Source organism: Dermochelys coriacea, chromosome 1 (genome assembly GCF_009764565.3).
Source record: "Dermochelys coriacea isolate rDerCor1 chromosome 1, rDerCor1.pri.v4, whole genome shotgun sequence".
NCBI classification, from domain to species: Eukaryota; Metazoa; Chordata; order Testudines; family Dermochelyidae; genus Dermochelys; species Dermochelys coriacea.
Genome location: NC_050068.2, coordinates 262,236,590 through 262,257,610, shown reverse-complemented (window position 1 = coordinate 262,257,610; position 21,021 = coordinate 262,236,590). Strand labels below are relative to the sequence as shown.

General features: G+C 45.2%; 1 protein-coding gene across 4 annotated transcripts in view; it reads right to left on the bottom strand.

The window, feature by feature from the left end:
- Positions 1–484: 484 nt before the first annotated feature.
- Positions 485–21,021, bottom strand: part of SEPTIN3 (septin 3) — a 36,949-nt gene continuing 16,412 nt past the window's right edge. For 3 of the 4 annotated variants that reach the window (XM_038385443.2, XM_038385461.2, XM_038385480.1), the window contains 9 exons: positions 17,293–17,484; positions 16,828–16,956; positions 16,324–16,405; positions 15,008–15,145; positions 14,364–14,481; positions 11,878–11,973; positions 8,609–8,708; positions 8,107–8,158; positions 485–6,531 (listed from right to left, as the gene is read on the bottom strand). In XM_038385443.2, coding sequence (XP_038241371.1) covers positions 6,396–6,531; positions 8,107–8,158; positions 8,609–8,708; positions 11,878–11,973; positions 14,364–14,481; positions 15,008–15,145; positions 16,324–16,405; positions 16,828–16,956; positions 17,293–17,484 — 1,043 coding nt within the window. In that variant the 3' untranslated portion in view covers positions 485–6,395. The remainder of the gene's footprint in view (positions 6,532–8,106; positions 8,159–8,608; positions 8,709–11,877; positions 11,974–14,363; positions 14,482–15,007; positions 15,146–16,323; positions 16,406–16,827; positions 16,957–17,292; positions 17,485–21,021) is intronic. The other variant, XM_043490833.1, reaches the window with a different exon arrangement.

Sequence of the window (21,021 nt, the reverse complement as noted above, 5' to 3'; positions counted from 1 at the left end):
CCACTTTAATATATGACACAGCCTCTAATTGGAAACTCTCCTGCATGGGCAGATTATCTAATAGGTCTTCTCTGTCTCTGAGTGCTATAATTTAAAGGAAGCAAAGGAATATCCCAGCCAAATATCAAGGAACTTTGCCTAGTCTGTTAGGCAGTGAAATGTTCTCCCAAGAGAAGTGGGAGAAGTCTCATCACTGGAGTGATTAAAATCAGATTGGACAAAGTCCAGGATAATATACAAAATATAGGGAATCAGTCAGCACTGGAGGGGGGACTGGGAGGCAGCAAGCAAGATGTGACCTAACCGCTCTTTGTTTTGGTTACCTGGACAGGCCGCTGCCTGTAGGTGCAGGATTGGGCTACACAAGGATAATGCCAGATGTATATTGCATGGGATTGGGGCAACTCTAACTATAGAGGGGAGGGAAAGTAAAAAAAACGAAGTGTAAAAAACCAAAACAAATAAGAAACAAGACAGTCACTTGTTCAAATGGCGACATTTTGTTTAATCATACAACACAGATAGAAAGGTAAGTCTAGTGACATTTACACCACACGTTTGTGTGATTTCGTTCTTTCTCGATCAGCACTGGACTGATACAAGAAGACTCCATCATGATACTGTCAGGGGACGGGTGTGCCAGGAACCCGGTTTCATTTGCTTGTTCATACTTTCATTTCTTGCTCTTCCATCTCTCAAGTAAAATTAACTGTCTTCCACTGCACTTGCTTCCAAAAGAAAGAAGTGGGGTCTAGATTTCTGAAAACCTGTGGGTGCGTCTTGAATGGCTGATGGTGGCATAGTATTTCCAGAACCAAGGCAGGAGTCAGCATTTATTTCTTTTCTCTCTCTGCCCTGTAAGCCTTGGTGCCCTGGAGCTGCCATACAGATTCATAAGTAACGTCAAAGGGGAGAAGGGGAGTAGATGTCTCCTGATTGCTAAGGGACTTTTTTCGTTCTTCTTTGTAGAGTTCTGTTATAAGGTACATCAGATTTTGGGAGGCACCAAATGATTTTCAGGTTGGCAGTGGGGAGAAAGGAAAATTTGGGGTGCTTTGTCACCCACTATTAGTTTAAATATGTTGTGCGGGAACTTCCAGCTTTAATAGTGAAGTCACCTGTTTTGTTGTTGGGCATCACCAATCCATCCACTGCATTACACTGGCATTTGCTCTGAAATCAGCAGCCTATATCTTTCTTAAGCTCAGGGGTACTGCATGGGAAGGTGCTGCATAAAGGATATGGGGGCTGAAAAGGGGAGAGAGGGTGGGCAGGAAAGCCAACATCAAAGGGGCATGCTCAGAGGTTGACCCATATTTTGGGGGAAGAAATAACCTGTTAAGAAGTCACCCTGGGTTCTTTATTGTTTGTTCAAACAACAAGTGGTTCGTTCAAGGTACAGGATGTTCCCCACCCTTGGTTTTTAAAAGCACATAGTGATGGGGGAGGCAGCATAGCTGTGGTACTCGGGAGGCGTGAATTCTGTTCATAGCTGTGCCCCTGATTTGCTGGGTGATTTTAGGCAAATTGTGTAACCTCTTTGCCTCAGTTTACGTCTGTAAAATGGGAGTAATTGTTACCCACTTTTGTAAAGTGCTTTGAGATCTCTGGATAAAAAGCACTACAAACTTACCAAGTGTGGTTATTGTAATTAATCATTAGAAATAATTATTTATTAAATAATGTGTTTTCTCCGGGGAAGAACTTACTGCAGCATCTGTTCTGCATCAGCATCTGATGTTTCCAGTGAGGTTCAAAATTTTCCCAGTTGTATTTACTGATAGATAATGTTAAGTGTCGTTGGGGGGAAATTTTTACATTTTACAAAAACCCCCAACACACTGTGTCATTAACGCTCTCTCTTACCAAGACATGGCGAGTTCAGTCCTTGAGCACTTCACTTACATGTTTACCTCTTTCCGGATGGCTTCTTAGGCCTTGTCTATACTGGGAATGAAAGCATCCTGTTAGAGAATGTGTTGACTAACATAATGTTGCTGCTATTATTTATTTATTTACCATAGCACATAGGTGCCATAGGCGTGGAATAGGACCTCACTGTGTTATATACAGCTTTGTCCTTAGTGTGAACAAGGACACGTATGTTTAAAAACAAGAGCTGGTCAAGGTTAGTTCCCCATAGGATTAACCATGATGAATTAACACATTTTTTAATACAACTGTCCTTGTCCACACCAAGGATAAAGCCATGTTTTAACATCATGTTAGTTAAGACATGTTAGTTAACATGCTAACATCACACTTTTTTCCCAATACAGTAATAATAAGAATACCTATTTCTTATATAGCACTTTTCATCAGGAGATCTCAAAGTATTTCACAATCTGTAATGTATTTATCCTCTTGTGAGGTAGGGATGCATTATTATCCCCATTATGCAGATGGGAAACTGAGGCACAGAGAGACTGAATGACTTGCCCAAGGTCACACAGCATGTCTGGGCAGCGCAGGGGATTGAAAGGAGATCTTCCACATCCTAAGCCAGTGCCCTAATCACTGGACCATCCTTTCCCATATGGGCTAGGTTGTGCAACCCAAATTCATCTTGGTGAACACCTCGTAATTGGAGGAGTCAGAGAGACTTTGAAATCACTTGGGCTGCTTGCGTGAGCAAGCGTTCGCCTGCTTGAGGAAAGGTTGGACAATCGATCCCTATGTGTTAGGAAGATGCTTAGTACATTGTGTGGATGCCAGTAAAATAATGTCTACTAAGGAAGATCATCTTACGCAGGGGGTCCTTGAGCGGCACAAGAGAACTGGAATCCCTGCTTGGACGATCAGGCCCAAGTTCCTCCACAGAAGACCATATCTACTACCCTCCTTCCACATACACAAGCCCCATTGACACAGATCACAGAGCATGGCCCTAGTACTTGTAATCCAAGTGACAGACAAAGGAAAATTGGTCACCTTTGTGCATGTGGCCTGGAGCTGGCCATGCCTCAATTAGCCAGGGAGGTATCTGCACTCTGCAATGACCATTCTTCAGGCCCCAAAGACGCAGAAATGGCCTTACCACTGCACAAAGAAACTCTCATGTCACTGGAGTTGATAATACCCTGGTATGTTCATCATGAATGGGTGCAGTTAGTGGGGAAGCCAGCTTGAGTGTCTTAGGGTACATCTACACTGTGATAAAAAACCTGTGACAGCAAGTGTCAGAGCCCTGGGCAGCAAACTCAGGCTCACAGGGCTTGGGCTACAGGGCTGTTTAATTGCATTGTAGACATTGGGGCTCAGGCTAGAGCTTGGCCTCTGAGACCCTCCCCCTTGTGAGGTCTCAGAGCACGGGCTCCAGCCAAGCACCTACACTGCAATTTTATAGCAGATAGGAGTCATTGTGGATAGTTCTCTGAAAACATCCATTCAATGTGCAGCGGCAGTCCAAAAAGCAAACAGAATGTTGGGAATAATTAAGAAAGGGATAGATAATAGGACAGAAAATATCATATTGCGGCTATATAAATCCATGGTACGCCCACATCTTGAATACTGTGTGCAGATGTGGTTGCCTCATTTCAAAAAAGATATATTGGAATTGGGAAAGGTTCAGAAAAGGGCAACAAAAATTATTAGGGGTATGGAACGGCTTCCATATGAGGAGAGATTAATAAGACTGGGACTTTTCAGCTTGGAAAACAGACAACTAAGGGGAGATATGATTGAGGTCTATAAAATCATGACTGGTGTAGAGAAAGTAGATAAGGAAGTGTTGTTTGCTACTGCTCATAACACAAGAACTAGGGGTCATCAAATGAAATTAATAGGCAGCAGGTTTAAAACAAATAAAATAAAGTATTTCTTCACACAATGCATAGACAACCTGTGGAACTCCTTGCCAGAGGATGTTGTGATGTCCAAGACCATAACAGGGTTCAAAAAAGAACTAGATAAATTCATGGAGGATAGGTCCATCAATGGCTATTAGCCAGGATGGGCAGGAGTGGTATCCCTAACCTCTCTTTGCCAGAAGCTGGGAATGAGCAACAGGGGATGGATCACTTGATGATTACCTGTTCTGTTCGTTCCCTCTGGGGCACCTGGCAGTGGCCACTGTCAGAAGACAGGATATTGAGCTAGATGGACCTTTGATCTGACCTAGTAGGGCCATTCTTATGTTCTTATGTAATGCTATTTCTCCACAGGTAAAATACAAAGTAGAGGCCTTAGTGTTAAGAAAACTGATATAACCATTCAGTGACTACATCTACCTCTAATCTAAGGCTCAGTGCTGAGAGAGAGACAAGTCCCTTAATCAAATACTAGGCTGTCTCTTGGAAGATCAGAGGGGGAAACTGATAAAGCAGTCGCTATTCACATGTGGAAGAGACTGACCACGTTTGTTTGACAGCTGGAGAATGATATAGCTGTTACTGGGAAGGGGAAAGGGATCCTTAGAGCAAGAAATCCAGGGGATTAAAAAGCATTTCTTCATAAAGCAATTGAATAAAATATTAACTTTACATCTCTATAATGCCCACATTTCATCCCAAAGAATCCAAAAGCACAGTAGAGGCTCTGGGCCCTAGGGTAAGCCTGTGGAAAGGTTTCTAGTATGGAAAATCTGCAAGGAACCTCACAAGGTATCCACAATTCTCACTTGCTCAAGGACTGATATCCAGCACTACGTCAAAAGTGGGTGGTCCTGGCTGGGGGGGCAAGGGTAATTTGTATTTTTCTCTCCTCCTTCCCTAAAAGCAGAAACCTATACAGCAGATAAAGGGACCTCATGATGTTTCCCAACAGAATTAGGAGCTGTTCTTGTGTGGAAACTCACTCCAGTCCTGGAAATGATGATTTCCTCTGCTGCTAATGTCCCTTTTCCCTTCTCATTCACCCACCCTTAGCACATATTTCTCCCTCTCTATACATCCTCTGATGTCCTCAATAACTAACTAGTAAGAGTGTGCCGAGGACTGGTGGGTGTAGAGGGGATCACTTGACCCAAGACCAGCAGGCCAGCCAAAATTCTGCCCAGTTTGTCCACGACCTAGTTCCAGTGAAGCCAGCTCTTTGTGCTAAGGAAAGAAGGGATGGCCTCATGTTCACACTAATATGTGTGATTCACTAGTACGTGGTGTTGGCATAGTTTCAAGCATTTAACTCTAGGGCACGTTCCAAGGCCCTCACTCATTTTTTTACTTAGGCACGTCTCCCATGGCTTCAGGGACAATTTTGTCCAAGTAAATACTGGGTAAAAACTGTGTGAGGACTCGGCTTGGCCCATTTGCTTCGTTGGGAGTTCTGAGTAAACTCCTGGGGGCCAGGTTATGGGTGGCCCTTGCATGGGTGACTACTCAGGCAGCCTACCCTGTGTGTCATGTGCAAGGGGCATTCACAATTGCAGGGGAGTTCAGGGCCTGTCCCTCTGCTGTGTCCCAGCAGGTGTATGTTGCCCCACAGGAAGGGAAGCAATAGAGTTATGCCCAGGCCTGTTCTCCTCACCCTTTGCATTGGCTTGCAAAGTGGGCCGAGCACGTTGGGGGCAGCAAGCTGAAGTATCCTAAAAGATGGGGCAGCCTACCCGGACCCCCTGCCTGCTGGGGCAGGGAGACACCCTACTAATTCCAGGGCAGTGGCTAAATGCTGCTATTTGGCCCTGAGTGAAGACCTCAGGATTTGTCCCTCAATTAGTATTCCTGGTTTTTCGTAGTCTCTCCCCTCCCAAATACCTGTGATAGGAAGGTAAAACAACAGCTGCTAGATCTTACAATGAAACCCTAAGGTCCAAGATCTAATTTGTGCTCACTTCCCACCACCACGCATCTCCCAGTTAGAACATGGACTGGAATATATGATAATATGCTCTCCTCCCAGCCACAAATTACCACTAACTCCCCCCCCCTTCCCTTTTTTAACAGGCCTCAGAAAAGAGATATGCCATAGCCACCTATCACTCCCCCTAATCAACCGCCTACCTTCCCCACCCACATCAGGGAACTCCACTCACATGCATGAAAAGGTTCTCCAATGCAACCACCATTTGGAAGGCACTGTGCTCATTGATCAATCTGTCTGTCCTTGGAGTCTTTCTATGCTTTTCAAATGTGCAAACACAGAATCAAGTCATCCTCCCCAAACAACCCAAACCCCAGAAATCAAATCTCCCAGCATTCCCTCTGCTACTTCCCAAAACCAAGACACGCAACTGAACCACAGAACACGAGAGAGGGGGAGGACAACAAACAGCCTGTGCAAAAAAACGAGAATGATGACATTCTAGGAAGGAGAAAGAAATGCCCCTGCTCCTTCTCCCATATATATACACACACACACACAGAGAGAGGATGTGCCACATGCTTTGAAGACAGGCCTACAGTAAACTCAAAGGTAGCTGGGACGGATTGTAATATCCAGACAGTGGGAGGAGTGATTCACAGATTACTTTCGTGGTTCTCCTCTGTCTCGGCGGTCACTGGGGGGAGCCCCCCATTGTCATTCAGCCGCTTGGCCCTGTAGGTCTCATAGTGGATGTTGTGCGTCACTTCTTTTAGGTCTTGCAGGTGGGTCCTGCAGGAGGCAGAGGGAGACAGAAGGAGGGTAAGAAAAAAAATCAGCTGGGTCAACGTTATTCTTTCTGGGTCTATTTTATTTCCAAGATAAATGGGACAGTTTCTCCAGTCTGGCTTGCCGATGAATAGGACATTCATTTTCTATGGAGGCCATAATACATTAGCCAATTGAAACTGCATCAGTCAGCAAAATAAAATAGGCACACAGGATATGTCAAGCTGGCTCAGATAATTGGCCTCGCCAGTGCAATATGCTATCTCCTCCTGCACCAGATCAGACCAATCAATGGTCCATTGAGTCAGCTATTCTGCATCCTGCTATATCAGTTAAGACATCTGGTTCATCAATCTTCCAGCAGCAGCCAATACATGATGCTTCAAAGAAGGTAAAACTTCCCCATGATGCCTCTTGTCAGTTGTACAGTGGAGCCCACAGTAGCTGTGCTGTTGGCACCAGCCCCACTGGAAGAGTCTCCACAGCCACAGCTCCTCCCAACCAGTCACTAACTGCCAGAAAACACCTGGGCTTTGACCACCATTGTTTAATAACCACCTTTTATTGAAAGATTTTGGGAAAGCCCAACAGAGACAGCTAGGTGGTACCAGCATTAGGAATTTGTTATGAGGAACAAACAATTCAATATTGTGATGTCACCATGACATCACAGTGTCACAATCTTAGATTTCATCACTCCCAGATGCCAAAACACCATGACAACAGAAAGCATACAGGGGAATGTTTTTTAATTTTGACATATATTTACATTTGGGCTTCTTAAAAAAACCTACCTTATTAGTTTATAGGGCATAGAAATTACCTTCAAACAGGGGTGCTGGAACAATTTTTATAGTGGGGGTGCTGAGAGCTATTGAACCAAACTGTAAACCCTGGATATGATGGAAACCTCTTCAAGCCAGGGGGTGCGGCTGCATTCCCCGGCACCCATAGTTCTAGCACCTATGCCTTCAAACTATGGGACTTGCCCACAGAATTTCAGACAGATGTCAGTTCTCCTGAAAGGGCTTCAATCCATACATGAATTTGAGAGAAAGGGGACTGGAGATTGGGGATATGGAGCTTTTTATCTCTTGGTCAATTCTAGTCCATCCCCAGATCAGGAGGACTATATGGTGTGGGGATTGGGAATGGACTGAAGAGTCTTTCCTTCTTTGTCACTGATTCCCAAACCAGCCCTAAGTCAGGAGCAACTAAAAAGTGTTCCCATCTATTGTGTGTTTGTATAATGGAGCATGGGGGAGGGTATCACTCCCGTTCGTTGTCACACAGGCCATCTACATCACCCGAGCACCATCACAACTAGCCCCCTTGTTGGCATAGCAGTCATAGACATTAAAGATCAGCTAAGTTGCCCTGTCCATTAGTTAATTTAAGATTGTTCCCTATAGTAGTCAGCCCAGCTTGAATTGTCTGAAGAAATATGACTTTCATCCGGTTGGAAACTGTTCCATTATCATGGCTTTCGTCACTAGGAAATTCTATCTGAAAGTCGGTTAAGTAAGTACTGTAGCCCTTCTCATCAGGAATAAACAGTTGCATAACCGCTGGCCTCACCTGATGACAAAGTCTCGAAGTAGGGCAAATTCACAGTGATTGAGGTTTTCCACTGTAAACAGAGAAAATTGGGGAGTGGGGTGTTAAAAAAACCCTTCATTAGTACAGCGCATGGGATGGTTGTCAAGGCAGTGGGCAGACAGGCACAAATCTTATATTTCAAACGGCATATAGTGCTATTTGTGCATCACATGCAGTCTATTGGGCTTGTCAGTTCTTAAAACCATGAGGGAGGGTTCACTTGAAAAGTGAGGTGACCTCATGGGCCCCAACGTGGCACCTTTCCTACTCTAGAGTAGCCGTAATACCCTGCCAGTTGGTGATACCACAGTGGTAGCTCCAATTCCCCTCAGCAGAGGTCTTTGAAAATATCTTTTTTTAATTTTGATTTAAAAATATCTTTAACTATAGGTGCAAGGGGTAGTGCTCTGCCACGTACCTGGAGCTTTGCGTACCTGAGCCTACATAGATACATCCATCTCAAAAGGATGGACCCGTTTACCTTCAATGACGCCCCAGGGAGTTTTCCTGCCCAGGATTCTTTTGCCATTTACTTGGTATTCCTTGTCGCTGCCCACAACTGCAAACGGCATGCTTTCCTGCTGGAGATAGACAGGTAGACAGGCCTAGTCAAGCTGTTCCTCTGCGCACTAGACAACAATGAGATATTGGCAGTAGTACTACTAATCTCTCTCCACCCTTCCCCCTGTTACCCTCCTCCCTCTAGCATGCAGTCTTCTGCAGGGCAACAGGCACTCACTGCCAATGACCGGCCACTGCCGAATATGATAATAGCCCTAGCATTTCAACAGTTGTTTACAGCTGTTGCCATAGCTGAGCCTGCAGAGTTTCCCAGTGATTCCATGGGTTCTGCAGATGGGTGCAGTATTGTTCTAAGTGAGTCTGCAGATGTGACCGGCATTTTTGAATCAAAGAAGTGATGAATATGGAGCTCTCTGAAATCATTTATTAACGCTGTATGCTGGCCTGACTTTTGCCTGGTGTTTGCTGCACTCATATTTTGGTGTAACTATTTCTCCCGAGGGGTCTCTCTGGGGTGGTTCCCAGAAGGAAAGAGGAGATGGCTCAAGATGGTCACCTATGAGTCCTAAAGGGACAATGCCAGAACTATTCACTCTGACAACTCTAGCTCACTCTCCTGCCAGGGTATGAAACTTTCTGACCCGGAAGGCAAAAGCCACCAACCCTTGATTAAGTCTCCTGCAAGACAAAGAGCGTGTGCGTATTTGCATATAGGCCTACCTAGATATTAGGCCTACCAGTCTAGGATGGTAGGATTCTAGGTAGGACAGACATGCTGTTCGTTATTTTACAATCCTATTTTTTCTCTAGTGCTCCATTCAATGAGTGGGGGGAGGAATAGCTCAGTGGTTTGAGCATTGGCCTGCTAAATCCAGGGTTGTGAGTTCAATCCTTGAGAGGGCCATTTAGGGATCTGGGGCAAAAATTGGGGATTGGTCCTGCTTTGAGCTGGGGGTTGGACTAGATGACCTCCTGAGGTCCCTTCCAACCCTGATATTCTATGATTCTATGTTGTTTTAAGGACGCTGCAGGTTACTGTATCACTTGGTGATAAGAGGTTGCTATACATGGAGTATTTTACCCAGGTCCCTGGCTCAGAGTGGAAGAATCACATGATTCCAACCCTGAGATAGGCCTTTTGCCTGTACCTATCACCTGAGGAGATCCACTCAGGGAGTATGTCTTCACTGCGGAGTTAACTTGGCCTTTTACTCAGATGTTGCCCCTAACTCTACTCCCTTCCACACACAAAAATCTGTCACCCAAGTTTAGTGGTGCTTTCAACCCCAGCTAGCTGTCCTGTCCTGGGGTATAGGCTAATGGCTGAGTGAGGCTGGTAACGCACTCATTTTGCAGTGAGGACACAGACTAAATCATTCCAATACTGAGAGTCCTCCAACACTTTCCCACAATTCCTCCCATCTGATCAAAAGGACAGACAACTTCTCCCACAATTCATTGGGAAAGAATCATAGAGTGGCTCATCTCACTGCAGCACAAAGAACCATGGGAGATGCCTCTGCCCACCCCCATAAGTCCTAGCAACACACATGCACAGGGGACTGCAGCATCAATGAGGACACAATAACTTTGGAGTGGCCACTCACACCTAGGGTAGGCTAACCCAGGTGCCAATCCTCCAAGTTTACTCTGCAGTAAAGAAATACCAAGAGGGGGCAGAGGTGCAGCTAGTTCTATAAATGCGACAGTCCACAGAGGTACCCGACACTTCCATATGTTGTGTAGAAATCCCTTGCTTCCATAGGTCAATCTGCAAATCCCCCAATATTTCCATAGGTTTGCACAGGTCTCCACAATGTTCCATAAGTTTATGGCTTCTGATTTTCAGTATTAACTGATAAACACCAGTAAAACACCCCAATAAAAAAATGAAATCATTGTTCATCCAATAAACATGGGAAAAACATTGGAAATGGCTACCTGTATCTAAGGGTTTGTCCACACGGAGCAGTAATGCGGATGACGGGTATGATTTCTAAAGCACACAAATGTGTTGCACATTAATTGGTCTGTGTAGACCCTGCTGGTGCACACTAAAGGTTCCCTAGTGCACTTTAAAGTAATGCTGTTTGAAACAGTGCTACATTAAAGTGCACTAGGGAACATTACAAAGAGATTGCTTATTATAGTATATATGACTGTAATAAGTAATGCGTATAATATATACAGTATATATGGGCTTGGAAGAATTAGATTTTTATTGGTAAAAAAAGTAGGTAAACATCAATTTAAGGGACACCCAAACTGATGAAAAATATTTCCACAGATAATAATTGAAATGTACAGATAGACAAAGTAAGAAAAATGCTGTTTGAGAACTTATTAGGGTTTATTTTTAAGGATATTTACTTTTTATATTTTGACATGATATTGACAATTTGTGTTTGAATGGTTATAAAGCTTTAACTTTTTGAATCTCAACATCCACGGTCATTAAATAATTATTGTCCTATCTTCCATATCATCTGATCACCACCCCAATTTTACCCACTGTGAAAATTTTAATTGAAAAAACTGCTTAAAAATAAACTTTGATATTATCCATCAAAATTATGAAAAAAATAAAAATTGAATTCTGCAAAGCCTAGTGTATACATAGAGAAACCCCAAACCCCACCAATTTTCGATATCTACACAAAACTCAAAAATTGCTAAAAATACTCCCCCAAAATGAAATTCATAAACCCCCCAAAAGGAAAAGCCCTACATGTCTTCTACAGATGTCCCCAGATTCCTAGAGGTTGATCTGCAGATATTCCCAGCATTTCTACAGGAGAATACTGAAATTATGGTTGATGTGAAGGGAAATATGATCAAATTTTTACTTAGGAGACCCCCAAAAATAAGAGTTTGAGGGATCAAGCTTAGAAGAAGTTGGGGCTTAAATAGCAACAGCTCACATGGGAAGCTAAACCCAGTCCAAACCCAATGTCCAGCAAGATGAAGTTAAACAAATAGTCCTCTTAAATTCAGCAATCACTGCACTCTATGGTTATAATGAACGGAGACAATGCAAATTAAATTAGAAAGGACAAAAGAACCCATCCTTCCTACTGGATATAAACAATAATAATAATACTTTGCATTATAGCATCTTTCATCCAAGGATCTCAAAGCACTTTGAAAACTAGAGTGATTTGTCTCCATTCTGCACTCAGTGAAATCTAATCACTCCTCAATACTCTCTCATTATATGGTGTGTCCTACCCTGATTTTGTCATTCTCTGTTTTATCCTCCAGGTCCTCATCAAACTCTTTCTGGGGGTAAAACTCGATCCCATTCACCTCCAGTTCTTTGCGCACCTGGGCAGGGAAACATTGGAAAGTAAAAAGCAGTGCAAGCATTGAATTTAGCAGACAGCAGGGTGCAGTGGTATTACATTCCTGCTGCAACATTCTCAAGGGGAAGGTGCCTGCAGGGAATGCTCCTGAAGGAATAAATTTGTTAGTCTCTAAGGTGCCACAAGTACTCCTTTTCTTTTTGCGAATACAGACTAACACGGTTGCTACTCTGAAACCTGTGATACAGTTGTGACACACAGCAGTGCTGGCAAGAGATTGGACTTCATTCGCTGGCCCCATGGGTCAGGGTTATGAAGGATTAATAACCCAGTCACAGAACAGGGATTAGCAGAAAGACATCTTGGCAGGTCACAACACAGGTATGAAACCCTTGCCATCACAGTGACAGATGCCCTTTGAGAGACTTCAGCATAGAAACAGCTGCTCTTCCACAACAGATGCAGCCCACCAGGTAGTTTTTGCCCAAAGTGATCTCTAATAGATTTCAGTTCACCAGAAGATCACTCTGAAAAAGATCACATTCTTTTTAAATTCTCCATTGTGGTGCCTCTAGCAGACCATTCATCATTATTCTTTGTGGTCTTAATTGATCATTTCCTTAGGATCATTTGGGTGAGCTGTAGCTCATGAAAGCTTATGCTCAAATAAATTTTTTAGTTTGAGCATTGGCCTGCTAAACCCAGGGTTGTGAGTTCAATCCTTGAGGGGGCCATTTAGGAATCTGGGGCAAAAATTGGGGATTGGTCCTGCTTTGTGCAGGGGGTTGGACTAGATGATCTCCTGAGGTCCCTTCCAACCCTGATATTCTATGTTCTATGTTCTATGTCTCTAAGGTGCCACAAGTCCTCCTTTTCTTTTTGCAGATACAGACTAACATGGCGGCTACTCTGAAACCATTCTCCTATTGATTAGTCTGAGCTCAGAGGTGGGTTTCACTAGCACAGATACATGTTAATGTCAGCTAGGGTGACCAGACAGCAAGTGTGAAAAATCGGGACGGGGTGGGAGGTAATAGGAGCCTATATAAGAAAAAGACCCAAAAATTGGGACTGTCCCTATAAAATTGGGACATCTGGTCACCCTAATGTCAGCTCTGACCCACTGTGGGCACATGTTTTTCAAAGGTTCATTTAAAGGGTAAGCATGTTCTTTGATAAGGCCTGTTAAGGTACTTCCCCACTCTGAACTCTGGGATACAGATGTGGGGACCCGCATGAAAGGCCCCCTAAGCTTGTATTCTATCAGCTTAGGTTAAAAACTCTCCAAGGCACAAATTCTTGTCCTTGGACAGTATATTGCTGCCATCACCAAGTGATTTACACAAAAATTCAGGGAAGGGTCACTTGGAATGCCCCCCCCCCCCGCCCAATATATCTCCCCAAGCCCCTTCATCCCCTTTCCTGGGAAGGCTTGAGACTAAAATACCAACCAGTTGCCTTAGCAACATGAGCTCAACCAGACCCTTTTTCTTTAGGATACTGAAATCAATCAGGTTCTTAAAAGAAGAATTTTTATTATAAAGAAAAAAGTAAAAGAATCACACCTGCAAAATCAGGATGGAAGGCAACTTTACAGGGTAATAAAAAGATTTTAAACACAGAGGATTCCCTTCTGTGCTCAGCTTCACAGTTACAGAAACATGGAATGAAACTACTTCTGTAACATAGGGAAATTCACAAGCCAAAACAAGAGATAATCTAAAGCATTTCCTTGCTCTACTCACAGTTTCTGTGGTTTTAGATGGATTATTCCAGGTATATGTTTCAGGAGCTATTGTACCTGCTTGGCTTCTCGGTCCGGAGAGGGAACAACACAGAGAACAACAAACAAATCCTTCCCCCCAGATTTTAAAGTATCTTCTTTCCTCATTGGTCCTTCTGGTCAGATGCCAACTAGGTTATTTGAACTGCTTAACCCTTTACAGGTAAGGCAATCCAGTCCAGCTGCCAAGGAGGGATTTTATGCTACCCTTCCCCCTATATTCATGACAAGGCCATATTGTCAGGAATGTACGGCGACGGGAAAGAGCTGAATTGCTGTGATATCCTACCAGCTGGAAAAGTGGCCTTCCCCATATTAATCTAATGATTTAGGCAATCTTCTGCCATATGAGCACACCCAGATCATCGCACACACCCCACATCGACACAGAACCAGGTCCTGTTTTAAGGTTACACGATAGCTGGACTCTGTCAGTGGAGAAGAATCCAATATTGTATTTCATGGCAGCAGCTGAATGCTGTTCCGAACCATGGAGGGAAACACCAGGATGTCTGAGTGGTCAAGACAATATAATTCCAGTCTGAAGGATACAACCACCTTTCCCACCTTCCTGCCAGGACAGGTGAGGCTGGGAAAGACTCACTACACACAGGCCTGATGGTACTCACCCTTTGTTTGAACTCAGTCTTCTCTTCCAGCGTCATGGTGTCTGCCTTGGCGATAACAGGGATGATGTTTACTACTTTGCTGAGATGTTTCATGAACTCTAGGTCCAGGGGTCGCAAACTGCAGCCCAGGAAAAAGGAATAAGTGAGAGTCATTTTACCACATCACCCTTAACGCTGGCTCCACTCTTCCCCCTCCCAGAGGCCAGACGAGAGGGAGAAGGGAGAGCTCTCCTGCCTATCCCCCAAGAGATGCACCCATTAGATCTCTTATCTTTCCTCCTGACTCAATGCCTAGAAGAAGAAAAAACTCTGGGGAGAGCTGGCCTGGTTATCTCAGTCTAATGCTTTTCTGTCCAGCATTCCCAGTGTTCACCCCAGCAGGGAAAAGTTAAACAACAGTGGGATTCCTATGCATGACCCATGGGGGAGATGAAAGAAGCAGAGTGGGATGTATATAGGAGTGATGTGTGGGATAGGGTGCCGAGAGAGACTCATGGAGGACATTAAATAGAGAGGGAGTGGTGAGATCCATGTGACTGGTCCATAAGGGGAGCTAAAATAGAGGCACAGTAAGATACAGATGAGATAGGATACATATAAGTGATGAGTGGGAGAGAGGAAGCAGTCAGCAGCAGGATACCTACGAGTGACCCGTGGGGGAGATGAAGTAGAGGCAGCAGTGGACTCTTGTGTCTGGGATTCGTTTCTTCCTTGCAATATTCACTTCCTCTTTCAGGAATTTTTCATATTGCTCATTGATGTATTTCTCGATGGGCTCCCAGCTGTGAAGGTCAGAGAGAGGGGCGGGGGGCACATTCCTTCCTCATACTTCATACATACAGTGCTGCTGGCACTTACAGGAACTAAGAGGGTTTACAGGGTAGGAGGGTATCATCTATTAGCCTGATCAGATCCTGCCAGGGTTATTGATCAGCAGAGGTGCTCAAGCTGAAGCCCCAGTTGCATATGTGGAAAGGGGCTGCTGGCAGGGCGTTCTCTGTGCGGGCCCCCCGTGACTTTGGAATTTGCCTTACTCTGATCCAAAATAGGCAGAATCTGCTGAATTTTGGGGGGGTGGAGGAGGGGAGCAGGGGATTGCAAGCGGGGTGGGGGGAACTGTTGGACTGGGAGGGGGACTTGAGAAGGATGCGCTGCCTGGTTTGCTGGTAGTGGGTTATACTGACTGCACTGCTACACTGAACTTACACTTGCGGGGTGAATTTTGTTGCATTTTAAGTTATGCCAAGGGTCCTAGAGCACACCAATAGTCTCTCTTTTATAGCATGTGTACGCCTAAGTAAAATAAATGAAAATGATAATTATAAGGATTTTACATTTCCTGAGCCTCTGTCATCTAGTAGGCTCCCAAACACTTTATAAGCTCTTCTCGTTTCACCTGCCACTGAAGCACAGCCATCTCTGGAGCGGAACGTGTTGGCAGTTTAACAATTCACAGCAGTACATGGGCCTGATCCAAAGCCCATTGAAGGCAATAGGAATATTTCCATTGGCGCAATAGGCTTTGGATCAGGCCCTAAGCGAGGAAGAGACGAACAATATCCCATCCATTTGGAACCCCCGGGTGACTTTGGGGGAGGCAGAATACCATTATCCAGATTGGAGTTTGGCAGGATGCTGCTACTGACACCTTTATTCTTCTCAGATTTACTATGGGATCTGTAATGAATACATCTTGTATGAAAGACAACAACCGGTGCCACAGCTGGGGACTGGTTCAGAACTGAATCAGAAGGAACACCAACATCCCACTCTGCAGCGCTGACTCAGCCTGGGGCTGAGCTCATGCTGACCTGTTCACTGTGTTCCAGGGGCGGGGTCCATCTTAGAGCATGGACCGTGCTGGGTGCTGACTCTTCTGTATGCCCAGCCCTGTGGGGAAGTCAGCCACCCAAGAGGCACACAGAGAGGGGGAGAATAGGTTGAGAGGTCAGACACTCACCAATTCTCATTGTTGATCTGGTCACCAAATCCCGGGGTGTCAATTACTGTCAGTTTCATCTTGACACCACCTTCTTCAATGACTGGGGAAGAAAGCAGAAAAGACCTCATGATCCCCCTCCCTCAAGATCGGCTTCTCTGTGTAGGCTTCTATGACACATGTTGTGGGAATGATGATGGTCTGCCCTTTCCATGACCACAGACGCAAGGGAGAGACAGTTTGTGCCTTTTTCAAAGCAGGGACTTTGAACCTGGGTCTCCCACTTCCCAGATGAGTGTCCTAACCTCCAGGCTGCTGGCTAGTCTAATGGTCAGGGTCTCTCTCTCCCTCTCTCAAAAATTTGGAAAGGTCTGTTTCATCTCAATGTGGAACTAAATCTTGAATTCTGGTTTTCCAGCTAGCTCATGTAAAAGGTCCTTGACAGGACTGTTCTAAGACACCAGCACCCTGTACACTCTTTCAGCCAACACTGCTGGTCCTCAGGATACTTTTCCTGGTTCTTACCATGCCCAATGGCCTTGATCTCCACTGTCTTAGGGATCTTCTCCTCGCGGTTCCAGCCTGAAGACTTGCGGCTAACTTGGGATTTGAAGAGGGTGTTCACCAGTGTTGATTTCCCCAGCCCACTTTGACCTGATAAACGTAAAGGGGAAGAATGTAGCATTTACCACAGCTATGCTCTGACAATAGGCTGAAGAACTTAAACCTATGGAAGTTGCCAGATTGGGTGTGAGGGATCTTCTTGCCCTTCATAAGTACCTTAACAGAAAATCACAAGTCAGGGACTAGGGATCTACTGGAACTAGGCTTGGATTGATATTAAAGCATCTGTCCTTCACCCATACTCCCAATGATTCCCTATACCCTTATAACCTCTTGTACTTGTGCCTATGAGAGTGAAGTCAAAGCCCGGCAAAGCTTCTCTCTATGCTCCCCAAAAGCTCCATAGGCCTTGATGACCCCTCCTACCTACAACCATGATGTTGAAGTCAAAGCCCGTCTTCATGGTCTTCTTGCGCATCTGCTCAATGATGGTGTCAATCCCAATGTAGCCCAGCAGGTTGGAGTTAATGCCAACAGGTTTCATCGGCACTGCTGGTTTTTGCCGGGGCTCCGGCACCAGCTCAGTCATAGCTGTCTCAATCTTGTTGTCTGCTGACCCTGCCCGGGAGAAAGAGGGGAGAACTGTTATTCAGGTGGCACCACTAGTAATCTCCCTCTGCCCCTCTCTGCTGCTGGGGAGTGGGTCTCGGATGTGTGTTTCACTGGCTGCTTGCTGGGCATGAATTAGGTTACAGATTTGAGCTTTATGGCCCCTACTGGAAAGTTAACTTTCTGAGGCTTGGCTCCATGTTATGCATCATTGCATCCTGGGAGCTCCAAGGGATGGGGCCCCTAGAGCATGGCATGTGTAGGGGGGACAGGAAGGAAAACATCTGTCTCGTTGCCTATGTGGCCCCAGGGCTGTGGCATGCCCTCCCCTTTGATCTCGAAATGTCCCCAGAATCAGCCCCTTCAACATCAGGTTGAAAACTGGCTCCCAGCAATGCACATTCACTCTATGTTTCCTACTGCTCGATGGTCTTGTGGGTTTAACCGTATGGTTTTTAATATGTAGGTCTACATTTTCAAGTGTTCCCTAACTGTGGGTACTTGACAATGAAGGCACCGAAAATCTGGGAGCACTTTTGAAAAGGTGGTCCTACCTAAATATAGCACCCTATTTTTGCTATCATAGCCCTCCTTAACTGTCACTTAGCTACTGCAGTTCTCTTTCTTTTAAGGAGAGATTGAGTGCGGGCTAATTATTAGAGCAGGAGTATGGGAAGCCAGAGATCCAACTTCTATTTCTTACTCATCCATAGACTCACCGCATGTCTCTGGGCAAGTCACTTAATCTTTCTGTGCCTGTTCTTCCATCTAAACGGGGTTGCACACTTTGAAGCTTGTGTAGGCAGAGCTCACTGCACCCCAGTGGCTCCTTGTATCCATCCATTGCCCCCACAGACTCCCTGTGCCACTCTCCAATCCCCCTCTATTTCAGGGACTCTCCCTACCAGCCACGTTCAGTTTCTTTGAACGTGGCTGGTAGGGAGAGTCCCTACATTGCACATGTACAAAGCAATTGTTATCACCATCACAACATATAGCAGTGAGACATGGCAACTTACCAAGAAAGATATGCAAAAGCTGGATGCATTTCAACACTAATGTCTGAGAAGAATATTGGGAATAACATATAGAGATAGGAAGATGCATGAAGAAGTCAGAAAAATGACTGGACAAGGCACCTTCTTACAAATAATCTACAAAAGAAGACATCAGTGGCTGGGACATGTGCTGAGAATGGAAAAAGAATGCTTACCAAATGCCGCCCTTGAATGGAAGCCAGAAAACGCAAGACGAAAGAGAGGAAGACCGCAAATAACATGGAAACGAACAGTTCTGAATGACATTTAGCACCTCGACATGAAATGGGAAGATTTGGAGAGAAGGGCAATTGACAGGCCAGGATGGCAAATGTGGGTAGCCTAATGTGCAGCAAAGCACGGGATGGACTAAGGTCTAAGGTCCCTACCAGCCATGTCTACACTAGAGAGCATACAGTGGCGCAGCCGTACCAATGCAGCTGCACGGCTGTAAGATCTCTCAAGTAGCCGCTCTGTGCCGGTGGGAGAGAGCTCTCCCATTGACATAATGACTCCACCCCCAGCAAGTGGCGGTAGCTATGTCAGTGGGAGAAGCTCTCCTGCCGACATAGCACTGTCCACACCTGGGCTTATGTCACTCAGGGGCATGTTTTTTCCACACCCCTAAACGGCATAAGTTATTCCAATATAAGTGGCAGTGTAGACATTATTCTCCTTCTTTCTTTCTTTTTCTTTCAGGGTGTCAGCATTTTTACACAGGATTGGGGTGATGGGTAGAGCTGAGAGGAGGGGTATTGTTGTGCTGGAAGGGGTTAATGGCTGCCATCAGCTAACACAGAGGTTAGTCCCCTGCACTAAGGCAGGACCACGTAAACCTAGACCATTCCTGATCAGGTGTTTGTCTAACCTGTTCTTAACCTCCAGTGATGGGAATGCTACAACCTCCCATGGACACTTTTTCCAGAGTTTAACTACTCTTATAGTTAGAGTTTTTCCTAATATCTAACCTAAATTTCCCTTGCTCCAGGGATGTTAACCAGATGCCAGGGGTTCTGTGCCTCCTCCATTGCTTTTCGTAACGTGGGATGGATCATGGGGAGGAGAGCGGGAGTGCACAGGGCCTGGGCTGGGGGCGGGGCAGAGTCACATGGGGAGGTCATGTGCCTCCCCCCATTAGCTGGTGCAGCGTACGGGTAAGAAATGAATTCTCCTTGCACCACTGCCTCAGCACTACCTCTTGGAACGTCTGCCCCCTCACATACATCTCTGTGCTTTCTTCCATGCCACCCTCTCCACAAGCAATGAACGCCCACTCTGAGCAGGTCCAGAAGGCCACTATCTTCTCATTGATAGTACTCTTGGATACCTACTACTTCTGCAGTGCCTACAAAGAAAGAAGTTAGCTGGCTCAATCTCTCTCTCTCCCGCATCTTCCATGTAAAAGAGATAGACAATAGCGAAGTCCTTACTGGGTTTCATGGAGTCTCTGGCTCTTTTCCTTTATTGGGTTAGAGAAAGCTCTGCTTAGGATAGTAAATCATCTGCTTCTCTAAATCACTGATATATCTCATTAACGAACTGCTCACATACATGGAGAGAAGGGGGCTGAATGGCGGGAAAGATTGCTGGGAGGGAGGAGTGTACGCACACTGGAACTAGCACTGGGAATCGGAATGGGAGGGAATGTATAAGGGTTGAATTGGAAGGGAAGCTAAAGTGGGGGAAAACAACAACAATCATGATCCTTGTAAGCTGTTGTCCTATCACCACTCCGCTCACTTTGCTCGTATGTTTTTAGATTGCCAGCTTTCCAGGGCAGGGGTAGTGTCTTCCTTTGTCTGGACGTTGCAAAGGATCCAGCACATTGTGGGCACTACTCCATTCTAAATAATAAATGATAGATTATCCCCTTAAATCAATCCCTCCGAGCTCTTGTTTCCTCTGCTCTTCCCTGTCCCAGCCACATCTCAGGAAGTTGGCAATCCAAAATGGCAGGTGAGCAGTTTTGTGGCATGGCTACCATTTGGCATGTTGCAGCCACTGCTTTGGAGGAAGAGACACCTGGGGCCCACATACCCTGTCATTGGGCCAGAGGCACCAATGACCAACATCATGGGCTGCAGCAAAAATAAGTGTACAGGGTAAGAAAGAGTCATGGATAGGAAGAATTTCAAGGAGTATTTCAAGACAGAGATGGTCTGGGAGGAAGAGCCAGTCTGAGTGACTGAGGAACTGCTTAACATTTCCTTGTTCAAAGCACTGTACAAACATTAAGGGCTTCTCCACACAGGAAAATTTACCTGCATAACTATACCAGTATACATTTATAACTAAGGCTAAGATTTTGTCATGGTTATTTTTAGTCAAAGTCATGAACAGGTCACAGGCAATAAACAAAAATTCACAGAAGCCGTGACCTATCTGTGATTTTGCTGCTGCGACTCCATGGTTTCCCCCACCACTGTGGTGGCTGGGAGCTGTGGGGTTCCCTCTTCACTTACGGCAGCTAGGAGCTGCAGGGTGACCATATTTCCCAAAGAGAAAATGG